The sequence below is a fragment of the Polyodon spathula genome, chromosome 2, assembly GCF_017654505.1.
Source record: "Polyodon spathula isolate WHYD16114869_AA chromosome 2, ASM1765450v1, whole genome shotgun sequence".
In the NCBI taxonomy this organism is placed as follows: Eukaryota; Metazoa; Chordata; class Actinopteri; order Acipenseriformes; family Polyodontidae; genus Polyodon; species Polyodon spathula.
Window position 1 is genome coordinate 59,109,996 of NC_054535.1, and position 25,989 is coordinate 59,135,984.

At 37.5% G+C, this 25,989-nt stretch overlaps 1 protein-coding gene across 1 annotated transcript in view; it reads left to right on the top strand.

Moving 5' to 3' along the window:
• LOC121298802 (glutamate receptor ionotropic, delta-2) overlaps positions 1-25,359 on the top strand; it is a 611,129-nt gene extending 585,770 nt beyond the window's left edge. The window contains exons 15-16 of the mRNA XM_041226028.1: positions 5,295-5,535; positions 24,383-25,359. Of these exons, the coding sequence (XP_041081962.1) occupies positions 5,295-5,535; positions 24,383-24,802 (661 nt within the window). The 3' untranslated portion in view covers positions 24,803-25,359. The remainder of the gene's footprint in view (positions 1-5,294; positions 5,536-24,382) is intronic.
• Positions 25,360-25,989: the final 630 nt, after the last annotated feature.

The window sequence follows — 25,989 nt, forward strand, 5'->3', positions numbered from 1 at the left end:
TACAAAGCGTTATGTTCGGTGCAAACCCAACACAGCACATCACCCAAAGAACACCATCCCTACTGTGAAACATGGTGGTGGCAGCATGATGTTATGGGGATGTTTCTCATCGGCAGGGACTAGGGCAAAAGTACAGAGAAGCCGTTGAGGAAAACCTGCTGCCCTCTGCAAGAAAGCTGAACCTGGGACGGAAGTTCACCTTTCAGCATGACATCCACCCAAAGCACAGAACCAGAGCTACACTGGAGTGGCAAGGAATAAAAAGGTAAATGTCCTTGAGTGGCCAAGTCAGAGCCCCGACCTAAATCCAATTGAAAATTTGTGGCTTGACTTGAAGATTGCTTTCCATCATCGCTCCCCAAGGAGCTTGACAAAGCTTGAACAGTTTTGTAAAGAAGAATGGTCAAATATTGCCAAATCTAGGTGTGCAAAGTCAGTTTCATTGACTGTAGGCAAGACACTAGATCAGAGAGCAAGTCATGTAATTGTAGTACTTCTTTATCAGACATTTTTAAATTTGAGAATGACAAGTCAGTAAATTTCCTTTGAAAAATATATGTTTAGCAGATGAATATGTGAATCTGTGAATGTGTATTTTTATTAAGCATCATCCAGTATAACTGGGCTGAGGCTGACCCACATCTTCAATTAACCACTTTACATAAGATGATAAAGATTTGTATTTACTAAACAGATATTTAAGCATAGATAGAAATGTATAGAAAGTTGTACAAAAAAAAAAATTATGTCAAACCCCCCCCCAGCCTTTTAGATTGGCAAGTAGAATCAAAACAGTAGAGCTTGTCAGATAGTGTTTTTCATTTAACCTTAGCAGTTAAAGCTAAAAATGCTGTTTAAAAATACAGGATTTGATTTTCCAATATAATAAACAGACACCACAATGGTTCAGCATGGCTAACACAAAAACTAACAATTCATTAATAACATCACTTGGTGGTTGTGTCATCCCTCACTGTGAGTTACGCACAGAACACCTAGAATATGTCTATTGTCTGTCTGTCGTACTCACTATCAGTTCTATATTTGTTGTTTTAAATGTTTCAAGGGAGATGTCACTGTATACTTTAACAGCCACATACAGTACTATATAAATCAGTTGGTGCTTGACTTCACCCCAAATAAATGTAACTTTACTGTATTTATGCATGATTTCTTATAAGTATTACATAAATTTAGAGGCAAAAAAAAAAAAACACAAAAAAACCAGTAACATTTGCATTTGCTGCAGTTGTCCATTATTTAATCAAAGTCTGTGACCTTTGATGTTATAATTCAATGTGTCAGGCACAGAAAATGGTTGTTTTTATTCTCATCAAGTACTCTATCTGCTGCTGTCAAAACCTAATAACAAATGAAGATGTCTCCCACAGAAGGCCTCTCATAACCAAGGAAACTCCATCACTATCTAGTAACCACAGCATAAAATTATTTTATGCAGGCAATACAAATATCATTTTCGTTGATAGCGACAGCATACCAGCAAGCATTACTATTATCCTGCCCAAATGCCACCTCTGAGAAATAAAGGAGAAGTTGGGATTTGCTATTTAATATCAACAGCAACAGCAGAATATGTTTGGATCCATTATATATATATATATATATATATATATATATATATATATATATATATATATATATATATATATATATATATATATATATATATATATATATATATATATATATATATATATATATATATATATATATATACACACACACACACACACACACAGCTCTGGAAAAAATTAAGAGACCACTGCAAAATTATCAGTTTCTCTCGTTTTACTATTTATAGGTAAGTGTTTGGGTAAAATGAACATTTTTGTTTTATTCTATAAACTACTGACAACATTTATCCCAAATTCCAAATAAAAATATTGTCATTTATTTGCTCTTGATCACATTCCAGAGGTTTTCAATTGGGTTCAGGTCTGGAGATTGGGCTGGCCATGACAGGGTCTTGATCTGGTGGTCCTCCGTCCACACCTTGATTGACCTGGCTGTGTGGCATGCAGCATTGTCCTGCTGGAAAAACCAATCCTCAGAGTTGGGGAACACTGTCAGAGCAGAAGGAAGCAAGTTTTCTTCCAAGACAACCTTGTACTTGGCTTGATATATATATATATATATATATATATATATATATATATATATATATATATATATATATATATATATATTGTAAACGATCCTTTCACTTTTCACGTTCGTTGCCCCTTTCAAAGTAGACCCAGGACACAGAAATGGAATTGATTTAAGTGCTGACACGCACTTTTAATAAACACCAATCAAATAAATTAAACAAAACTAACAAACACCTAGCTCCTTCTTGGAGCACTAACTGTACAGTCTGGAACCTAACTCAACCAGGACAGCTAAGCTGTTTACCTGTAACCCAAACACAACTCACAAGGTTTAACACAGCACTTTACCTTGACTGCTTGGAAGCAGACCACACCTTCTGCCTCCCTACACACAGCAGCCTGGAACAGACTGGCTGCCTCTCAAATACCCTGCACCTGGCTCTAATTTACAACTACCATCAGGTGCAGGGGATTACTAAACAATTAAAACAATTACACAATTAAACCCCATAATACCCAAATGTGCATTCTCACAAGGTTTTTAGCAGGGAAGGATTTTAACCCCCTCCCTGGTACCTTACAATATATATATATATATATATATATATATATATATATATATATATATATATATATATATATATATATATATATATATAATACTGTATACAGTAGTAGCTTGTTTATTGAGGTCTGAAACCAAAGGATTTTCATGTTTCAATTATTATTGTAAAAAGGAACTTGGGATTAAAATAAAGCACCAAGCATGGATCAATAATGTTTGAGCTGCATTATAATTTGAATAAGACCAGCATTCCCTGTGTGCCCACTGTCAGTAATTGCAAAAGAGTGATCTTATCTGCTCACATGACCTATTCACAAACATCTTATTTCGGTATGCTCTCTGCAGGTCTTTGTCTTTACAGAAAAATGCTCACACCAGAGACAAACAAAACAGCTCCATGGCCAATTTGAAAATATGAATAAAACATAGGAAAACATGTAAAGCACAAGTAAGGAAGGTACACTGCAGAGAAGTGTGGTTAAATCAAGCTCCAAATCATGTTACAGCCTAGAATATGCTTTGAAAAAAATGGTAAACTGAGAAATGTAACATAGTAAGCATTCTCATATCAGGTGATTCTGCCAATCTGATTTGGGAGCTTTGTTGTGGTTGGGACTCACCTGGTTAAAAAATATTTAAGAACCTCAACATTTTCTCCACCTTGTGAGGATGTATTCAGAAGTGCAAATGCAATTGTGCTGAAACTTATATATTACTGGCATACATTTGAAAGAGCAGCAAGGGTTTTATATAGCGTATAACCGTGGTCTTGATTGCAACACAAAATTGCTGGTACACTGAGTTCTAAATCAGAAGTGAAGCTTGCCCCTTTGATGAAATATAAATGTTACTGTGCTTAAAAAAAAAAAAAAAAAAAAAAAAAACAGTTCTGAGTATGTCTATGCCAGACTGTTAACTTAAGGGACTTAATTGCTTGCACTGAGCAGCAAGATGCTGAGACTGAACCCCATGCAGCTGTACAGGACTCTGATTGGGTGAGGACTGTTATAAACGTATACATTGTTAGTGGGCACCAATTGGGCATGCCTCATATAACTTGTAATTTTGCTAATTGCTTGTGGGGGGTGGGGGTGGTGGTTATAAAACGACAGCGTGTAAGCAATGTGGGGTTGGGGATTCTGTGATTGGAAAATCATGTGACCGGTATGATTTGCTGTGATCTAATTGCCTGCTGCTTGCTTGCTTGCTTGCTGCTTAATAAAGAACTAGTCAGGCTATTCAACCGCATTTCTGTTGCCAGCGTCCTCTTCTTTCCTTGTAGCAATAACTCAATTTGCTACAATGCTTAATCTTTATGCCAAAATGTATAGTGTACCAATTTGTCAAAGAAAAATGCAAACTGTTAATGTAGCAAGCAACCCATAAGCTCTTTCCTGCCATTGTTGTAGCATTAACCCTTTTGATTTACTTTAAAAACCTTATCCATTAGGTGTAATCAACCATTAATGCTTTAAAATTAAGTAGTGGGGTTCTGACAAATGTACCGTTATACGTCCACACAGGTTGCTACAACTGTTTAAATAACGTACCTGTAATTTATTTTTATTGTTAACATCCTTACAACTTTTTACACTTATAACTTTGAAGTCTGTTTCAAAGCCCTTTTAAAAAATGTGTTAAATGTAAACGTCACATGTACAGTGCATTCTATTCAGGCTGTGTTTAATGTTATATATTAAAAAATAAATAAAAGGCAGTTTAATCCCATCAGATTCTATAGTGGGATCCTCACCTTCACCCCCAAAAAGCTTTTCATAATCATACAGTAGCCACTTGCTAAACCAGACATGTTTGTCCAACATAAGGAGATGTCCAGTTTAAAAACAGTACAATACATTTTAAATGTATTGTATTGCGCTGAAATAACACTAATGAGTTTTGGGTAGGCTACACATTACATTATGTAAAAGTACAAATCTGTACAATAGGCCTATACAGTATACAGAACAGAGGTGAAATCAAATTAATACATAGCACACTTTCCACTTTAGTCTCTAGGTTACCGGTAGCACAAGATAAATTATGCTGGACAATTAACACAAAACAGATCGTGGTCCTATGCAGATGCTCAGAACGAACTGGAGGGGTGTGCAGTCTGTTGCTCCCAATAAACAAGAAATGTCATAGAAATGTGTTTTTAAAGCTTGTAAGTACACCCTGCCTTTAGGGAAAATTAGGTATTGGGTGTTTGCCTCAAATACATTGAGCACAACTGGCAATGCACGAGAAAAAGCGGACTGGGAAATGCCAGCAACAAGTACGACTTTAAAACATGTTTTCAAAAGTTCTTAACAAATTGATGCAATTGTAAGTGTCGCAATTGCCCACAGCTTTAGTACATCTCATTATAATATTTGAGAACCCTTATTTGCACTATCTCCACCCCATTTTTGTAAATTTATGTAGGGACGCCCACAAAAGAAAGTGCAACACCAAAGCATTCCCTAAAATGTCGCTAATAGCATTGTGCTTGTATAGTACTTCCTAGGTTTGTGACTATTGCGACAGGTGCAACACTTTAGTACATCTACCTCACAGTGGTAAACATTCACTTGAACATTAGCAGATACTGCATTTTTGTTTTCTCATATCCACAGGATTTTGGAACTCCAGCAGAATGGGGACATGGATGTTCTGAAGCACAAATGGTGGCCAAAAGACAGTCAGTGTGACCTTTACTCTTTGGTCAACACAAAGCAGAAGGGAAGTGCTTTGGATATCAAGAGCTTTGCTGGAGTCTTCTGTATTCTGGCTGCTGGCATTGTCCTGTCCTGTTTCATAGCAATGTTAGAGACATGGTGGAACAAGAGAAAAGGCTCAAGAGTACCATCTAAAGAGGTAAGTAAATGTGCTTTGTAAACAAATACCCATGTATTTGTAGTTTATATGCATGGTTGTTTCATTCCTTATAGGGGAGTATAAGGGAGGAGGGAGTATAAATTAAGGTTAGCAGTATCATGGAAGCCACACTGCTGTTTTACAACAATTATTTTCATGTTGATTAGGGATGTCTCTAACAGTATAAAAAAGCCATTAAAATCAATAGTTTAATAGAATATTGAAAATTTGATTGAAAACAGTAGGTTGTTTGAGAAATGGCTCCTAGGTCAAGTACTTACAGACTTTTAGGAATACATCCCAGTTTCTGAGAGGTACACTGATTGCTATATATTTCAGATTATAGTAGGGGTACACTTACAAAGCAGTACAACGGCAGGAGCTGGCTTGCCACAGGCTTAATGCATCCCATCTGTTCAGAATTTGTTTCAAATAAAAGTTTGAGAAAGCAATGAACACAGCCCTTCTGGACCAGTTAGTGGTATCTGTTGGAAATTGCCTGGATCATTTTCATAATTTCCACTCAGGCTCAACCTGCCCTGCAGTGCTTAAACACAAAAGTTCAAAAGCTGTTAAACAGTCATAAATATGAAAATAGGGTTACAGTAATTTATAATATTACTTTGGAGGTACCTCCAAGAACGGTCTTTATTTCTTACAGAAATACATTTTTGTTGTCAGTGAAAAAAATGGATGTTCATCCATCTCAGTGTACATGTCATTCTTCACACCCGCAGTAACCCACAAAAAGTCAGAGACATGATCACAACAGCAATGGATTAAACCACACTGGACATGTTTGCCTTCCTATCCATTACTGTACTAAGGCACCACATTAGGACCACTGAAGTGTCTTCTGCATAGCACACTGGTATTTTAATGGTATCCCTTATAGACTGAGATACAGTCAAGTCCTAGGCTTTAGAGCGCAAAAGAAAACATATCCTGCACTAAAAATAATAGTATGATCCACTAGAAATGTATCTATAACCATTGGAAAGATGAACACTGTGGTGTTTCACTGGTGATAATGTGTATCTTGTGTATCAAGATAAAACGTCTCCTTTTTAAGATGTTTTTTAAAACACCCGCTACTAAGATTTTTTTTTTTAATCAATCGTGTGTGTGTGTGTGTACATATATATATATATATATATATATATATATATATATATATATATATATATATATATATATATATATATATATATGTATGCCTCAGATTTGTAGACAGATTGCTGTGATGCTTTCTCTCGCTATCCAATTTAGTATTGCAAGGTTGACAGACTAGTGATTACATCTAAAATGACTGAGGAATCTTCTCGATTGTATTGGGTGTGAGTTCTAGTGTACCTGAAAATTATAAATACTCACCACTTTCAAGGCACATAACCTCACTCTCTAGTTACTCAACTGATTTCTCCTTAATGTTCAATCGATTTGTTCTTTCAGGTGTTTCACTCAGACTCCAGCATGGTATCCTATCAGGAGGATATTTTAAATGAGTTCTACACCCTTGACTTAATTTAACCAGACAAAAAAACAACATTTTGGTACTAGTTAAGTTATTGGTCCGCAAAAGTATTTTCAGCTGCAGCAGAAGAGAAATAGCTGTGTAAATCCCTTATAGACTGAGATACAGTCAAGTCCTAGGCTTTAGAGCGCAAAACAAAACATATTCTGTGCATCTCACAGGCTTTTACTAGCAGTACATGGCTAGCGTTTCACCAATCAAATGTTTTCATCGATTTATATTGGGTTAGCAGCCATCTGGTCTTTTAAAACCACTAAAGCAGGTTCTAAAACCATAAAAAGTTCAAGGGGGTTGCACTCTGCTAGTCACCTCTTTTCTACAACCACTTGAAAATAATATACAGTGACTCCAAAAAGTATATGCACATTCTGGTGTGTGGTGCTTGGGGTGGGATATTTGTTTCCCATAAACCTCACTCAGACCTGTTTTATACCATATTCCTGAATAGTCATCCCTCTTTATGCAAAAGATATCAGACATTTTACCTCAAATCATTGTATCTGTAAGTTAAGTGCAAAGACTGGTGTTAGCTTGTGAATGCTTCACAAGTTTTGGCACATACCTTTGCAGAACCACTAACTAGCATGGTATCCCAAATACTTATTGGCTTCAGTCTTGGGGTTAAACCGGATCAGATTATAAAATGAAAATTAGAACCCATATACAGGTAAATCTACAATTTCTATAAAAAGGAAATTGTGATTCCAATGGAATCGTTGAAACCAAAACCCATTAATTCCATCTTCAGCTCTGTGACAGTTTGAAAAGAGGACCCGGCATCCATATAGAGCTTGTTTTGGGGACAGCTATTGTTCACATTATCGGTGCTTCTGATTGCCACACATTTTTTTGTTATTTACCCCCAATTTAAAACCTATTGAAAACTAACCATGCTGTATTGTAATTCATTTTTGTAGAGTTTGCCACTATATATTAGTAACTACACCTGAAGGGCACCTCCAACATTACCTGCAGGCAAAAAGTGAAATGAACACCCATCATGTGGTATGTCCTGATTCTATAGTAATTCAAAATCAAATACGATGACCCCCTCAGTTTTTGCATTTTTTAATTTAAAAATACAGTTTATATTGACACTGTCTCCATAGATTTGTTAAAATATTGTTACATTTTACTTTTACGGCATATGGATTGGAGGTGATTTCAAACGAACAGTCTGGCAAGGCTATAAAATAAAATTAAACAAGAGGAAATTACTTTTATTAACTTTAAACACAAAACAGAATCTGTCACTGCTTTTTAACCATCTGCAGAGTGCGAACATTCTAGCTTTCTGAGGTCCAACTGACATCACTGTATAGCAGAGGTATACAATCACTGGAGGGCCAGATAAAGCAATGTCCAAATCTTTGGGGTCACAGGGTGCTCATGATGTTTGTATCAGGGGGTGACCACTTACAATGCCACAATTTCTGATTACCACAGCTCTGCTGTGTGATGTGTCCCGAGCCGAAGGTGCTAACGAAAGTCAAGGCCAACTGCCACACGGTAGAGCCATCAGAGAGGGCACTATCGCTGTTGGAAAACAATTTTTACTGTTTTCTTAAAAAAAACACCTCAAAATCCTAGATTTACCTTGAACTTGTACTTTTCCGCTGAGTAAAGACAGTCTAAGAAAATAGTCCTGAACATTTTTTAAATAAGAAACAAGGATGACATACATAAAGAGCAAAAAACAATTAGTTTTTATTTTGTAAATTGATTTTTATTTTGTATTATGTTGCTACGGTTTTAAACCCCTGTTTATAATTTGGACATTGCCAGAGAAATGAACTCAGCAATTACTGAACAGACTGTATACGATAGAGTCTGAAAACTGCTTGTTATTGGTGCATCATTTGAGCTGACAGGGAGTGGATTGACTGGTGTGGGGGTAACAGGGCCAGGATTCACTGCTTGATTGTTAGGGAACACAAATACCCTGTATATAGCGGTGACCTTTCAACCGTGCATATCTGCAACTAGCATTTGTAATGAAGGACACCTGACCAGGGCTGCCAACTATTTTTACAAAAACCTGCCTACTTTTTCCTAAAAGAAACCATAATAAAAAAAAATAACAAAATTAAAAAGCATGGACCCGGGGGCTCCGAGTGGCGCATCCAGTAAAGGCACTCTGCATAGAGTGCATGATGTGCCCTATAGCCTGATGATCGCAGGTTCCAATCCAGGCTATGTCATTGCAGACTGTGATCGGGGGTTCCTAGGGGGCGGCGCACAATTGGCCGAGCGCCGCGGCCAGGTAGGGAGGGCTTAGGTCAGCAGGACAATTCACAATCCACTGCGCAGCAGCAACCTCTGTGGCTGATAGGGCCCTCGGGGGTCTGAAGTGGAGCCATTCAGATCTGTGTTTTCCTTTGGTACTATAGGTCTGGTGGCTTCGCTGTGGATCCACAGTGCGAAAAATGACAGACTGGCAGGAACACGTTTCGGAGGATGCGTGTTTCAGCATCCATTTTCCGAGTCACGGGGGGGTTGCAACAGTGAACCGGGATAAAAATAATAATTGTGCATTCCAAAATGGGGAGAAAACCGGAGTAAAACTCGATTAAATTAAAAATTGAAAAAAGCATGGCCCCAGGACTGAACTTATCACTGCTGTGCACTATGTTCTGTGTAGCTGGATGTCTTTGAGATGGGTGCAGTTTGTGTCATTTACAATGTCTTTCACAGTCTTTGCCACTAGAAACGCTGGTTTCAATTCTGCCCTTCTCTTTTTGTCGCTAACCTCTAACACGGGTGCTACTTGGGAGCAGTTTGTTATTTTAGAGTTTTTATTTTATTTTAGGCAGAGTAGCATTATTAATATGTTCCATTGTTTTTGCATGTCTTATTGAGACTCTTCAGTATTTGCAAAAGCCAGTGGCTGTGTCTCCTGGATCAACAGTTACCACCCTTAGAAAAATAATTCTTTACTTGGCTATTTACTTTCGCTGTTTAAATATGTGTGCTATTAAATATTTATTTTCGAATACAATGGAAACTGAAAAATATCAGCACGAATAAAAAGCTCTGTATTTTTTATTTGAAAATAAGCCCTTTATAAGGAGTTACTCTTAATCATGCTACATTTTAAGGGTCATTTATTAACTGTTAACAAGTAGCTTTCTAATATATTAAATATTTCCTTTTTAAGGGTTAGTTAATATAACTTGAATATTATTATAATATTTTGGGTTGCTATTTTTCTGTGTTTTTCCCCAACATTTTCTTCCCTTTTAAGAATTTGAATAATCTGTTAGCCATTTAGTAGTAAAACTTGTTTAATGTGCGTGTTTTGGTGCATGCCGAATGAAGAAATTGCATGCAAATGAGCGTTCAACATTTTAAGGAGCGATTAATCTATAATCTAAAAAGAATAAATGCACTTTATTACAATCACTATTTGGAATTGTATTAACATTAATACATATTAGTCACTTATTAAAGTGTTGTGCTCTCATTTTAGCATTCTTTGTTCTGCATTTAATGAGAAAGTAAAGACTTGGACAATTTAAAAACCTGTTTAGTTTAAAATTAAAACCCTGTAAATTAAAGTGATTTTACTATTATTATACATTTTATATGATGGCCTGGTCTCACAAAAGTTTAACAACAGTGCTTTTAATCTGTGATCAATATTTAGTAGTTTTTTTGTGTTATATATATTTATAACACGGATTGGAAAAATAACAACCTCTGATTGGTTAAACAGCATCACATGACCATGCGTATATAGCGTATAGCACGGCTTGCATACTAATGAGCTGCTTCACACTGAAAAAATCACTACGCACCTCTACATAATTTCCATGACAAACTGCCATTTTATTTGTTATTAGTTACAAAACCACAACTGAAAATGAGTGGCATTTCACCTATTTCCTTTAATATATTTGGGGATAAAACTCCACATAACTGGTACAACACCAACTTTGAGTGAAGACAGCAGTCCATCTGAAAAAAATAAATAAAAAAATAACTGCACCAGCAACAGTAGACACATAACAGTAGTTTCTCCTGGGCCACTTGGGGGTCACAAGGAGAACTGACTCTTCCTCTTCCGACCTTTTCGAGAGAGGCCGGGAGCAGCGTTATAGGCAGGAAAGTGTACAAAAATGGTTTGGGCCATTCATGCTCTAGGAGGTGGAGGTAGTACAACAGGGGGAAATGTGTCATCTCTGCCGAGGCAAAGAGATCGACCTGTGCCTTCCCGAACCGTTCCCAAATGCGCTCCACTATCTGAGGGTGGAGTTGACAGATGCAGACTCTTCCTGAACCCATGTCAATAGCCTGAAGGCGGTGCAATGCAACCCTGGGACCATAGGCCACCCTGGTGGTTGACTTACACCACCACTGTCATGTTGTCCGTTCGGATCAACACATGTGTACCGCACAGCACTGGGAGGAAGTGGTGGAGATCAAGGGAGATTGCAACTCCAGCATGTTTATGAGCAGGGATGTTTAGCGATCTGTCCAGGATCCACGTACTCCTCTGCCTCCACATAGCGTAGTAATACTACTTCTATTTGCACACCTTCACGCAGGTGAGAGGTCGTCCTCCACTAGCGTAGGGCTGCCAAGAATGTGCGTAACAGTCAGCCAATAGTCTTTGTCACGTTTGGTGTTGATGTGGAACGCAATGAGCCACGCTTGTAGTGGGTGCATGCATAGCAGACCGAGCTGAATGGCCAATATGGCTGTGGCCATCAGACCCAATAGTTTCTGGCACAATAGGAGGGTGACCTGTGATCCCTGTTGAAACAAGGAGAGGCAACCCAGGATAGCTGCAACTTTGTCGTCTGTATGTCATCATACATTGTGCACTGAGGTGGGCGGGCCTATGCTACTGATGGGGTCTACTCGACAGCGGGGATGCGGCAAGGCCTAGCCCTGTGGAGGAGAGCATGGCTGGAAGAGTCACTCAGCAACGGGGATATGGCAAGGCCTTGCCACATGGAGGAACTGTGTACTCTGAGAAAGAAATGGACAACCACTCGCGGGTGACTGCATAGGCAGTCACACACAAACGGCAGACAGATAACAAGGAGCGGCCTACCACACAAGCGAGGAGGCCGTTGAAAGACAGAAACACAAAAGGCTGTCTTCTCAAAGTCATTGATTCCGGGAAAGCAGCAAGCTAGCTTTCAGCACGAATGCAAGGGAAATACAATCAACTACATTCGAGAAGCTCTTTTCTATCAATACACTCGCTCAACACAGAGGTCTTACCTTACCGTCTTGAGAAGGTAAAAGAGAAATGGCTTCCTAGGGATGACAGTTTTATTCCCTCGGTGGGCGGGACCGAGTGCATCATCTCAGGAAGGGGTGGAGATGGAGATCTGGGATAGAGAGCTCAGCGATGCCTACCCAATGGGCAGGCATATCCAATACATAATGCATTGGTGGTCGTCTTTGAATTGAAATGGAACTGAGCGCTGCGCATGTGCCATTGTAACAATACAATCACTTAAGAAGGCTCTCCAGTTTGAACTGCAGCTCCCAGAATGCACACCGACCGGCTAACCATAGCTGACATTTCAAGCTTTTCACAAGCATAACAAAGCATCATACTGTACTGTACAGAGTAAGTAAATAAATAATAAAAACCGTGTCAGTGATAGAAGATATGGTAATGTATGAAGTTGCTACAGTATTTACACTGCATCTGGAAGTAGACTACAGGGTCCACTTGAAATAAACAGAAAGAACCTGAACAGACCACGGATGTTTTCTGAGAAAACCTCATTATTCATGGAATACCGAGGTAAACGCTTAGCAACACAAACTAGTTCTTCATAAAATCAGGATAAAAAAGTTTTATTATTTTTATTTTTTAATAGATCCATATTCTAATAGCACTCCATCGGGTTCAAATGCTTAAATAAGTAACATTTGCACTCAATTGTAATATTTATACTAGAGGCTACATTTAAGTCTCATGTTCATGATACTGTGTACGCGGTATGAAATATTATATATGTTTCACTAATAGATGATAACTAGAATGGTTTTGCAGTTAGAAAAAGTTGCATACAAAAACAAAGCTGGTCTCATTACTGGTTTGCTGTAGTGCAGTGGTCCTCCAAGTTGGAAAACGTATTTAAAGCTTTGTTTATTTTCCCACGCTGCGACTTGCCAGAAATGTGTTCACGACCCATAATTTAAGAACAGCTACTGCAGGAACGAATTTGCCCTTGGCAGCTGTTCTTAAATTATGGGTCGTGAACACATTTCTGGCGGGTCGTAGCGTGGGAAAATAAAGAAAGCTTTAAACACGTTTTCCAACAAAAGCGTCACAGCAGTCTGTTGACAGTGCTGCTCGTTTATGCTGTGCTTATACATACTCAGCATTTATTTTTATTTTTTTTTTACAAAGGGCCTCTGCGATATGATCAACCAATTGAATATCTGCATTTTTTCTGTGGTAGCCCAATGATAAGTTAGCTGAGTGGGGCATAAACTGTGTCTGTTTCAGTTGCAGGTACTGACAGTAAGTTTAACCAATAGGAGAGTCAAATATTTTGCGCAGCTGTCTAGTCATAAGCAAGCAGAGGTCATTCACGGTATTCTGCATGAAAATTGAAGGCGAGTGAGTAGCCAATGGGAAAGTAAAAGATCTGACAGCTGTCCAATCATTTGTGAGCAGAGGCGGGGTGTTAATATGCCGGGTAAGCACTGTTATTGAGAAACATAGATAATACATTTCAGTATTTAGACTTTAATTTTCTCTCTTTTTTTATTTTTATTTCACCAGACAAGGGAAGCACTGTGGTAGATTTAGATATGAATCCACATTCTCTTAATAATTGTACTGGAGATTAACAATCTTTAAAACAAAGTAGTGTTGACAAATTTGACAAAATGAATTGTGAGGGTCTGGAATCAACTCCCCAGTAATGTTGTTGAAGCTGACACCCTGGGATCCTTCAAGAAGCTGCTTGATGAGATTTTGGGATCAATAAGCTACTAACAACCAAACGAGCAAGATGGGCCGAATGGCCTCCTCTCGTTTGTAAACTTTCTTATGTTCTTATGTTCTTAAAATGAAACAAAGCGAGACTTCTATTTGAGTTTTTCATTGTTATCTGTGTAAACATGCTATTTAAAAATATTTGCATTGTGTATTTTAAATAAATTACTTAGAGTAAGCGCAGCACGCACAGTTACTGCCTGAGACTTGGCCTCATCAGAGTGAGCCAAGAATAACTCCCACTAAAACTGTTAATGTCACACACTATATATATATATATATATATATATATTATTTATATATATATATATATATATATATATATATATATATATATATATATATATATATATATATATATATATATATAAAACTGTAAATGTTGTACTCTCTGTGATTTGAATATACACAGTGGTTTGCAGAAGTGTTCACCACCACCCCACCCCCCCATGCAAAAGTTTCCACATTTTGTTGGCACCTGAGCGTACTCCACGACGCTTTCAAATTAGACTTTACATGTAGAATTTACACAAAATACTCCACATTGATAAAGTAAAAAAAATGCATATGGAATATCAATAAGTAAGATTTACAGAGAAAAACAGATTAATCTCAGTTGTATTCAACTCCTTTTCTAATGCAGCCCTAAATCAGCTCAGGTGCAAATGATTTGTTTGAAAGGTCATAAAATTAGTGAAATGGTTTCAGCCTGTGTGTACTCCAAAGTGGTTTAACTTGTAGATAATTTCCCTCAGGTAAATAAAGACTTTCAAACTGCAACTCACATAGTGATCCAACAAAGCAACTATGAACACCAAGTAGCTTTTATCAGGGATAAAGTGGTAGAGAGGCAGAGAGCAGGAGAAGGGTACAAATAAATTTCAAAGGTGCTGGTTATCCCTCTCAGCAAAGTGAGGTCCATCATTAAGAAGTGGAAGATACATCATACCACCCAGACACTACGAAGATCAGGTGGCCCTCCCAAACTGAGCAGCCGGGTAAGCAGGAAACTGGTTTGGGATGTCACTCTGAAGCCAACGTTGAACTTGAGAGATTCTGTGTCTGAGATTGGGGTCAGTGTTCACACATCAACAATAAGCCAGTCCCTACACAAAGCTGGTCTGTATGGATAGGTGGCAAGAAAGAAGCCAATTACTCAAAAAGCCTACTCTGAAAGCACATATGGAGTTTGCGAAAAAGCTTGTAGATGATACTGCAGACATGTGGAAAAAGGTTTTTTGGTCAGACGAGACAAAAATTTAACTTTTCGGTCTAAATTCTGGCGCTGCACAACACTGCACATCACCCAGTCAACACCATCCTAACTGTCAAGCGTGGTGGTGGCATCATCATGTTATGGGGATATTTCTCTTCAGCAGGAACTGGGATGCTTGTCAGGGTAGAGGGGAGAATGGATGGTGCAATGTACAGGCGAATCCTTGAGGAAAACCTGTTTGAGTCAGCCAAAACTCTGAAACTGAGAAGAAAATCACATTTCAGCAGGACAATTACCTGAAACACAAATCCAAAGCCACACTGGAGTGGTTGAACAAGAAGAGAATTAATGTTATTGAGTGGCCCAGTCAAAGCCCTGACTTGAATCCAATTTATGGCAAGACTTGAAGATTGCAGTCCATTGACGATCCCCTACAAACTTATCAGAATTGGAGCAATTTTCCCATGAAGAATGGGCAAAAATGTCACCATCCTACTGTGCAAAGCTAGTAGTGAACTATTCAAAAAGCCTTATAGCAGCAATTGCTGCAAAAGGTTCTTTAACCAAGTACTGACTGAATACTTATGCAACCAGTAAATTTCATTTTGTAAGTTTTTCTGGCATTTACAGTGTTCAGTTTAACCACTACAGCTTTGAATAAAAAAAGTTTGTTTGAAAAATTGCATACATTATTTGTAATTCAATGAAATGTGACATTATTGGTAGGGGTGAATACTTCTGCAAACCACTGTATGTATGTGTGTGTGTGTGTGTATATATATATATATATATATATATATATATATATATATATATATATATATATATATATATATATAGATATATATATATATATATATATATATATATATATATATATATATATATATATATATATATATAATGAAGGTTTAATTGTATAATCCAATGTCTGATGGCTAAAAGCAGTAAACAATAACAATGTTAATGTAACAATACAGCAGTGTGTATTGCTTATTTATAATCCGCGGGTTTGCTCCGAAATAATAACAGTCCCGTTTCAGTTCACCCACATATAACACCTACACAAACACAAAAAATACAGTTTTTTAGTGACAACAAAAGAGCAGTGTTGTTGATCCTGGTTTAGTGCTGGACTTTGGCTACAGCTCCAGATCGTGTTAGCTGTCCAAATAATTACAAACATTATTATTAACGACAAGCAATAACAAAAAAAAACAATCACGTTTCACAGCACAGGTTCTCCTTCTAGTAATTTTAACGTAACCATTCACAAAAGGAACAGATAACATCACTACGTCCCTGGGGAAGGGTGGGGGGCAATTCACTGACGCAAAGACAGAACTTTATTTGTAACGCCACTCAGGCTCACTGATTTATTCCAACCCACAGAGGGCGATGTTGTCCATGGCCTGAATACTGCCAACAGTAAACAGGACCACGGATTTACCAATTCTGGTATAGGGTCTTGTGCACATGCAAGTGCTAGAAATAATAATGTAAAAAAAAAGGCAAAAGAAAAAGGGAAAATAAAACACAGTAATAAAACTACAAAATAAAGTTGCTGCACTCGGCAGCGTCACCCAAACCATTGCTATCCACATGGCCCGGGTCTCCATCCTACACTACAGTGTTCCCTCCGCCTATACATGATTTGAGGTCTACCCAAGGATTCCCCGATTTCTGCAATCTTTCTTCCCAATGTTTATTTTTTAATTTATTTTGTTTGTTTTTGTTTCGCCGGCCGTGCTCGATCCGGCAGCCCAGCTTCCACCACCTGGCTCGTTACGTCTTAAAAGGGGCAGCCCGAGGAAACACAGAGCGTAGTCTTTATAAGGCCAGAAATCCCCCAAGGCCTGCCTCTCAGCCACTCAGAGAGAGGGAAAGCCACACATCCTCTCTCCCATCTCTTCGTGTCACTGCCATGACCGACAGGGGGACATTGTAAGGCTGCTGCCTTCTTCCTTCAGCACTATGAATGCGTCAGACGAGTCAGCACAGGTCTCCCCCTGCTACAGTCCCCTTTTTATAACATCACCCATGACCCCTTGATCAACGAGCATCCGCTCCTACAATCCGCAGATGCCACAGCGTTTCCCATCCGGGTCATTGGTTTTGTGTACTGTAACTCTACCCCCTTTCTGGATGGCTGACTTCCACCTAACCCTGGAAATAAACTGTCATGCCATTTAGTCCAGGATATTTTGTTCCCTTTACACAGCACCCTTGCAGGTCGAGCGGGAGATCTAACACCAAGAATCATTCGATCTCTGTCACAGACACTCATTCTCTTTCTGCCAGATCTGCAATGCAGCCCTCTCATCAGCGACAAATATTTCAATGTTTCTAGCCAATTATCTCACTTCTTACAAATCTAATCTTGGATCCCCTTGTCTATGAGAGGTAGTCTGAACAGTGAGGGAAAGAATATTCGATATAAATGGCTGCCCAAAATAACCCTGTACGGTATAAGTGGTGGATACTGTGTAATCAAATTTTGAACCGGTGAGCAAATTCTGCAATCCCTGCATGTTTGTGTATTATAGGATTCGGTAAACCAGTCAGCATTTTTACGTACTCTTTTGGGGGGTGGAGGGCTTGAAAAATACCATGCAGTGTACACTTGCTGTAAAATTGATGATAATTATGGACGACCCCTTTACTGACTACAACTGAAATGCAACAACTGGCTGATTACGCAAAAGGGAAAAGAATGCTTCTCAGAGAGAGCAGTAATTTGTACTCTGCTTCATGCCATGTTGTTACTTTCTCAAGTGCACAAATTAGACAGTTTCCTTCCGAAGACAGTATTTGGCATAACACCGGAGGTTTGGGGACCCTGATGGGGGTTAAAGCTACAAAGATTTTAAGCATGCAAAATAGAAAATTTGACTTGTTAGGAGTGTCACTGTGTTCTGCAATGAATTATCCACTTAATCAAACCTTTGGATTAATCTAATCTATTGGATTCATCTATTATCTGTTTGAAAAAGCCCCCACTGTGCCGACAGTCTTGTTATTTCAACTTCAGTCAGGAGTTTACTGAGAAAATCATTGTTAACAATTATTGTCCAACAATGATATACAGCATAGTCGTGGTAAATATGAATTTTGGGAAGAGACTTGAATGAAGAATGTATTGCTTGAAACATCAAAATATCATCATAAAGCTATACCTTGCCATCTCAGCCAACCATTTTTATCAGTATATGCGTCTTTTCTTCGTTAAGGCCTTTGGTGTATGTTATTAGCGCAATCTTAAAACATTATGTTGCTATGTATTGCAGATGCTGGTAGTGGGAAACATATAATTAGACCATGAAAAAAAACAGTATTGAATCACAAAAATAGGGAACTTTGTGAACTTATTGTCCTGTAAATCTGAAAACAGATCATTTTTGTGTCACATTCATTCACATATCGCTGTCATCCATCAAAAACTATGAATATTACACATTTTCTCAATAATTAAGTACATCAATGAGGATAAATTCTGCAGTTGTTCTACTCTACAGTGGAAATTACAGTAATAGAAGAAAAAAAAACAGCACAGATATTCTGCACCCAGTAAATAAGTACATTTTTCCAGTGCTTTTTTTTCTATTAGTTTTGGCATCCTGGGCACGATAAGCCTGGGTCAAGGAAACTGGACTGCCATTCCGGCACTGTTCCAGGGAAATGGGACAGGTGGTCACCCTACCAGGTGAAGTATTCCCATTGAAAAGAACAATGCCAAGAATGTGGAATACTATTAGAGTAGGTATTCCTATACACAATTACATTGTTCAGAATACGTATCTCGAAGATGCGTATTGTGAATACTGAAGTATTTGGAATACTCTTTGCATGTAAACATAGTGAATAAGTCATTTAATTAATTGGTCAGTTTTATAAGTACCTAAAGGCTATTTTAGTAAACATTTAATTATCTCTTACCTCCAACATAAACAACGTTGTAGGTTCCGTCTTACATTTCCGCATATGAATAAGGTAAGATTTGGGACAAATTGTGTATTTTGAATATTTTTTTTTAACTTTGCAGAAATTGCAGCTTTAGCAAAGCTTTCTGGAAACTTTGTCTATGATGCTACATTAAGTGATCCATTGAGTGATTTGAAATATTATAATATTATAATATTATGAGAGAGATACGACAGAAAAGACCCAGAACTGTTACCTGTTTTAGGTACAGAGAGACAATTCATAGAAGCAGCATGTCTAAATGTCACTACTGGTTCAGTTCATAAATATTTTTTAAATAAACTCATTTGTCCTAAGATTTTCCTCATTCCTATTTGAAAATGTAAGGGTGAAATCTAAACATTGATTGGGTTAGAGGTTATAGATTTATTTAAAACCGCAAAAAAAAAAAAAACAACGATGCATAATTTTATTGGAATAAAATATTCAGATATCTGTAAATTGACCATTGTGGGGATCAAAGGTTATAATCTTGATTTGTTTTGAACTGATTTTACATTAGTCTTGATAAGTAAAATAATAAATAAGTGAAGAACATCAATGTTTTTTCTAATGCCGTTGTCAGTTTTATACAGTGCAGAACACTGACAAAGGAATTCGCTGAAACTTAAATAAAAAGGGTTTTTATACTCGTAAGGATTGAGTGTTCAAAGTTATGGATGAAGTACAAAAATGCATTCCTAAAAGTTATATATTCAATTGGAGAAAAGGGATCAGTCATCTTAACGCCTGAGGCTGTTCAATTTCTACAAACACTACAGGTGCATCTTTAACTCAAATTCACTGATCCAGGAGCCCTTTCTCAACGCACCTTATAAAATCAAAGCTGCCCTTTTAGCAAACTCTAAGCATGATGTTATAGTGAAATCTTGGTTTACAAACTCTGCCAACTTTGGGAGAACACAGGTACTGGTATGTCATGCATTTGTTCAGATTAACATTTCCCCAAAACATGAGTAAAACAAACAAACCCATCCCTCCCAAATCCCCTATTTAAAAAACAAACAACAATGTCCTGTCAAGAACCAAGTGTAAGTGATACAAAATAGAGCTTATGCAAATATCTTAAAAAAACTTGGACACCTTTCCAGATTAATTGGAAGTGGTTACATCTTACATGAATCTTGAAAGCATAGATACTGGTCTCCAAGGTAATCACAATACAATACAAAGCAGTTTACACTGTCCTTAATGGTTATAGCTTTGTATGACTCTCACTTGTTCAATTATTTTCCCCCAAAACTGAAACAGTTACCAAAAACAATTATTATAATGCATAACCTTGTACCTTGTTTGATTTAATGATAAAGAGATATAGTGGTTTATTCAATTGAAGATTAGTGTATCTGTTTCATTGGTATCGTAATATGAAAACTTTCAGGCAGGTATATCTTCTTACATGTCCTTGTTTAATGTTTGGGGGACTAGGCAGTGGCATAGAAGACTTAGCAGGTACACCAAAGGCCACTGGTTTGATTTATCTTCCTGCTTTATTGATGTAGAGTATAAATATAAAAATAAAACACTGAAACTGCTGGTAGAAACAAAAATACTATGTTAGGCTGAGTGACAGCATTTTCAGGGAGTGAGTTGCTTAAATTAGTTTAATGCCATACACTGTATGCTGAAACGTGTTTTCAATTTGTTTCAAGATGGTGGCCAGTGAACTCTAACTACTGCATAGCAGAAAAGCCATTTCAGACTTTACTTTGAGCTGAATTAGTCCGTCCATAACTTTAAATACTCAGTCATACATTTTGAGGTAAAGCTGTAAGAAACTATAAGGGCACATTCACACCAAACACTGTCCAACCCAACTCTGCACTATGTCCACACGGATAGCAACATAGAGCTGTCAGTTTCATTCAAGATGCTGGTTGAAGAAAAATACTTTCTGCCTTGATATTTTATAGATAATTTATTGTGTATTAGAAATAAAGGACGATAAAATGTCTGTGTGTTAGATTACTTGACAGAAATGGTGTGGTGTCTATATTTCAGTGTGTGTGTGTGTGTGTGTGTGTGTGTGTGTGTGTGTGTGTGTGTGTGTGTATATATATATATATATATATATATATATATATATATATATATATATATCAGTGGTTTGCCAGTAATGTCACATTTTGTTGAATTACAAATAATCTATGCACAGTTTTTAATACAAACTTTTTTTATTCAAAGCTGTAGTGGTTAAACTGAACACTGTTTTATGAGGAGGAGGTTAAATGTCAGCAAAACTTGCAAAGAAAATGTACAAAATGAAATGTACTGGTTGCATAAGTATTCAGCCCCTTTAAATCAGTACTTGGTTGAAGCACCTTTTGCAGCAGTTACTGCTATAAGTCTTTTTTGCTAGATCTCTACTAGTTTTTCACAGTAGTTTGATGAAAGTTTTGCCCATTCTTCACAGAAAAATTTTAAATTTTAAATAAATTTTCAATTGGACTCAAGTCAGGACTTTGACTGGACCAAGAACATTAATTTTAACAGGACATTTACACTTAAAGGAGGAGTCCTCAGTCTCAGAGTCTTGGACTGAATTTGTCCAAAGGTTTTCCTAAACGCCTGACATGAAACATGGTAGGTAAGAGGGGAGATTAGACTGTTTCCCAGTCCAGGGACGACTTCTCTTCGCTTATATTAACCTTTTTCAAAAGTTAAATTTTTGTCTCGTCAGACTGGTGTTTTGACGGTGACTGATGTACATACGTCATAGTAGATGTACGAAAAAGTGTTTGAGGTATACACGAAAATTCTAATCCGAAAAAACTAATTACTAAAAAGTACGGTTCATGCCACCCGTCCATACAGGCCAGCTTTGTGTGGGACAGGCTCATTGTTGATGTGTGAACACTTACTCCCATCTCAGACACTGTGAATGAGGGTAGAGTTTCTGCTCCTCACTGAAATGTTGTAAGTCATTGTTGGTCAGAGTGACATCCCGAACCAGTTTCCTGCTTGCCCGGCTGCTCAGTTTGGGAGGGTGACCTGATCTGGGTAGTGACTGGGTGGTGTGATGCATCTTCCACTTCTTAATGATGGACTTCACCGTGCTGAGAGGGATAATTAGCACTTTGAAATGTTCTTGTACCCTTCTCCTGCTCTCTGCCTCTCTACCTTTTTATCCCTGACTTGTTTCAAAAGCTTCATGGTTGCTTTGTTGGATCATTATGTTTCAGCTTGAAAGTCTTTAAATACATGAGGGAAATGATCTACAAGTTAAACCAATTTGAGTACACACAGGCTGAAACCCTTTCACTAATTTTGTGACCTTTCAAACAAATAATGTGCATCTGAGCTGATATAGGGCTGCAGTAGCAAAGGGGTTGAATACTTATGCAACTGAGATTAATCTGTTTTTCTCTGTAAATCTTACTTATTTATATTCTATATGCATTTTTTTACTTTATCAATGTGGAGTAGTTTGTGTAGATTCTACATGTAAAGTCAAATTTGAAAGCGTTGTGGATGTACGCTGAGGTGCCAACAAAATGTGAAAACTTTGCAGGTGCGTGAATACTTCTGCAAACCACTGTGTGTGTATGTGTGTGTGTATGTGTGTATGTGTATATATATATATATATATATATATATATATATATATATATATATATATATATATATATATATATATATACACACACACACACACATACACACACACACACACACACACTGAACAAAAATATAAACGCACCATTCAACAATTTCAAAGATTTTACTGAGTTACAGTTCATATAAGGAAATCAGTCAACTGAAATAAATTCATTAGGCCCTGATCTATGGATTTCACGACTGTGGCCTTTTATTGTCCCCAGCACAAGGTGCACCTGTGTAATGATCATCCTGTTTAATCAGCTTCTTGATATGCCACACCTGTCAGGTGGATGGATTATCTTGGCAAAGGAGAAATACTCACTAACAGGGATGTAAACAAATTTGTGCACAAAATTTGAGAGAAATAAGCTTTTTGTGCATATGGAAAATTTCTGGGATCTTTTATTTCAGCTCATGAAACATGGGACCAACACTTTACATGGTGCGTTTATATTTTTGTTCAGTGTATATACGTGTGTGTGTGTGTGTGTGTGTGTGTGTGTGTATATATATATATACACACACACACACACACACACACACACACACACACACACACACTGTAAAAGTATTTGCCATAAATATTTTGACGTCACATGTTTTAAACCTCCATATATATATATATATATATATATATATATATATATTATATATATATATATAGACACACACACACACATTCAGTCTGTTGTGCCTTTTTGTTTCTTTGTTTTATGTGTGATTTTGTTAATAAATGTGCTGTCTAGTGCTTAAACTGAGGCTTTCTGTCTCTGGGTCTCTTTCCTGCAGGTAACCAGTAATGGCTGTAAAGCTACCCTTCCACAACAGTCAACTCTCTTTAATATGAATTTCAAAGCAAAACAAATTGTCTGATCAGTAATTCGTATCATCAGGAATCAAATGAATGCTGACAATTTTTACTAATGTTATAGTAACACTGAAATCAATTTTCAGTGTATTACACAAAGTATTACACCTTTAAAAGTGCTGTGCATTTTATTGAAAATACGGTTGTAAGTGAGCTTTTAAAAAGTATAAACTGCAAATTAACTGGACTTGAACTCAGCATGTCCCATTCTGATCACACAAAAGCAAGGTGTCCTCGGCATCAAGGTAAATCAGAAACAATGACAACTTGCACAGTTTGTTAGCCTGTATTATTGTGACCCATTATTTTTTAGAATGGTTGACAAAGTGTTTGTGGGAATTTTGAAATCTGCAGCAATGTCTTTCTTCTTGTACAGTGCTGCATTATCCAGTGCTTTCAACACCTCCACTTTTGTCTGCAAGGATGTATATTTTTTCAACTGTTTCCTGGAAATGGTATTTGTAGTATCAGGAAATTCCTGTAATCCGAGTTTGTTTTAACGAGAATTGACTGTATATATGAACTTATTGGTTTTATTCCAGATGTTTTTTTTCTTCTCTTCTGTTTGTCTGATAACTCACATCTAGTTTGTTACTCTCTGTGTACATGTGATTTTACAATGTGATGCTAACCATCTGTTTCTCCCCCACACACACTCTCCCCTCTCGTCTCCAGGATGATAAGGAGATAGACCTGGAGCACCTCCATCGGCGGGTGAATAGCCTCTGCACAGAGGATGACAGCCCCCACAAGCAGTTCTCCACCTCCTCCATTGACCTTCCTCTGGACATTGACTCGCTACCCACACGGCAAGCTCTGGAGCAGATCAGTGACTTCCGGAACACACATATCACCACCACCACCTTCATCCCTGAGCAGATCCAGACTCTGAGCCGCAGCCTGTCGGCCAAAGCTGCCTCCGGATTCACCTTTGGGGGCATGCAAGATCACAGAACTGGCCCTTTTAGGCAAAGGGCTCCCAATGGGGGCTTTTTCAGGAGCCCCATCAAGACAATGTCAACTATCCCTTACCAGCAAACACCCTCTCCTGGCTTCAGTTTTGGCAACGACCCCGATCGAGGCACCTCAATATGAGTATGACAAAGGGGGAAAGAGTTCTAGCTTTTGAGGGGTTTTCTTTGTCTCATTTTCATTTTCATTTCGGGACTCCATTTCTATAGGAGCAACACTCATGTAATGGACTAACATGGATATAACTTTTTAAATTCATATTAAGTATCAGCTCTCTTTCTCCCACATGTAACCGCAATAACTCAAGTCTGATTTGATTTTGGTATTCTTTCTTTCAAATATTCTGTCACATTTCATTCAGTGATATGCTGCTGTTGTGTGTTAATTTATGGACCAAAGGCAAACCCTGCAGCGTGAGAGAGTGTCACCCCTGTTTTGATGAAAGGCAATTTACTTTTATTTTTTAACCTAGGATTGTCTCAAGCCATCAGAATGACAGTATAAAAAAACAAAACAAACAAACAAAAAAAATCAGTTAACAAATGACTGCACTGTGTAACAGTGCATTCTGATGTAATGTGATTATATGTTATTAAATGCAGATATTTTTTCTTATGTACAGTACTGGTTATTTTAAAGTTAATGTCTCAATTATGGTAACCCAGTTACCATTTTGGGGGGGGGGGGGGGGGGGGGGGGGGTGGTGTGACTGCAGCGATGGCTTTTACGTAGATTTGTTTTAATAACTAAGCTTTAGTAAGTGGGATGTGTCTTATTAAAAATAAAGATGCACAACATAAGGAGTTGTTTTTCTTCTTTTTTCAAACCATAATTTGAGTTCTTTAATGGAATTCTGGTTTGTGTCTTTATCTGTAATGGCGTATTTTGTGCTTTTTATTCAACTATCCAGGGTAAGAGAATGTCATTTGTGTGATTAGAAATGCATTTGCTATGTGCAGTGGAACGACATCTCAAGATTACATTGTGCTGTTTAAAATACAAAATAGAAAGCACAATTTACACAGCACCAAAAATGATAAAAGAGGGTCTCCCATGCCTTAATTCTGTTCATTTAAAAGTTTTACTCAATTGAATAAACCTTCAAATTTAAACTGGTTCTACTATATGACAAAGTGTCAAGCAAAACAGTGAGACAATTTAACTCTATATATCTTTCTGATTAATTTTTTAGTTTTTAATATAGTATGTGTTATGACAAATGTTAAAAGGTTGTTAAAGTGCAGTATAAAAAAATCCCAACCTGCTGCCAAACTGTTCACTAACACCGTCTTACTATTTCATAATGTTAG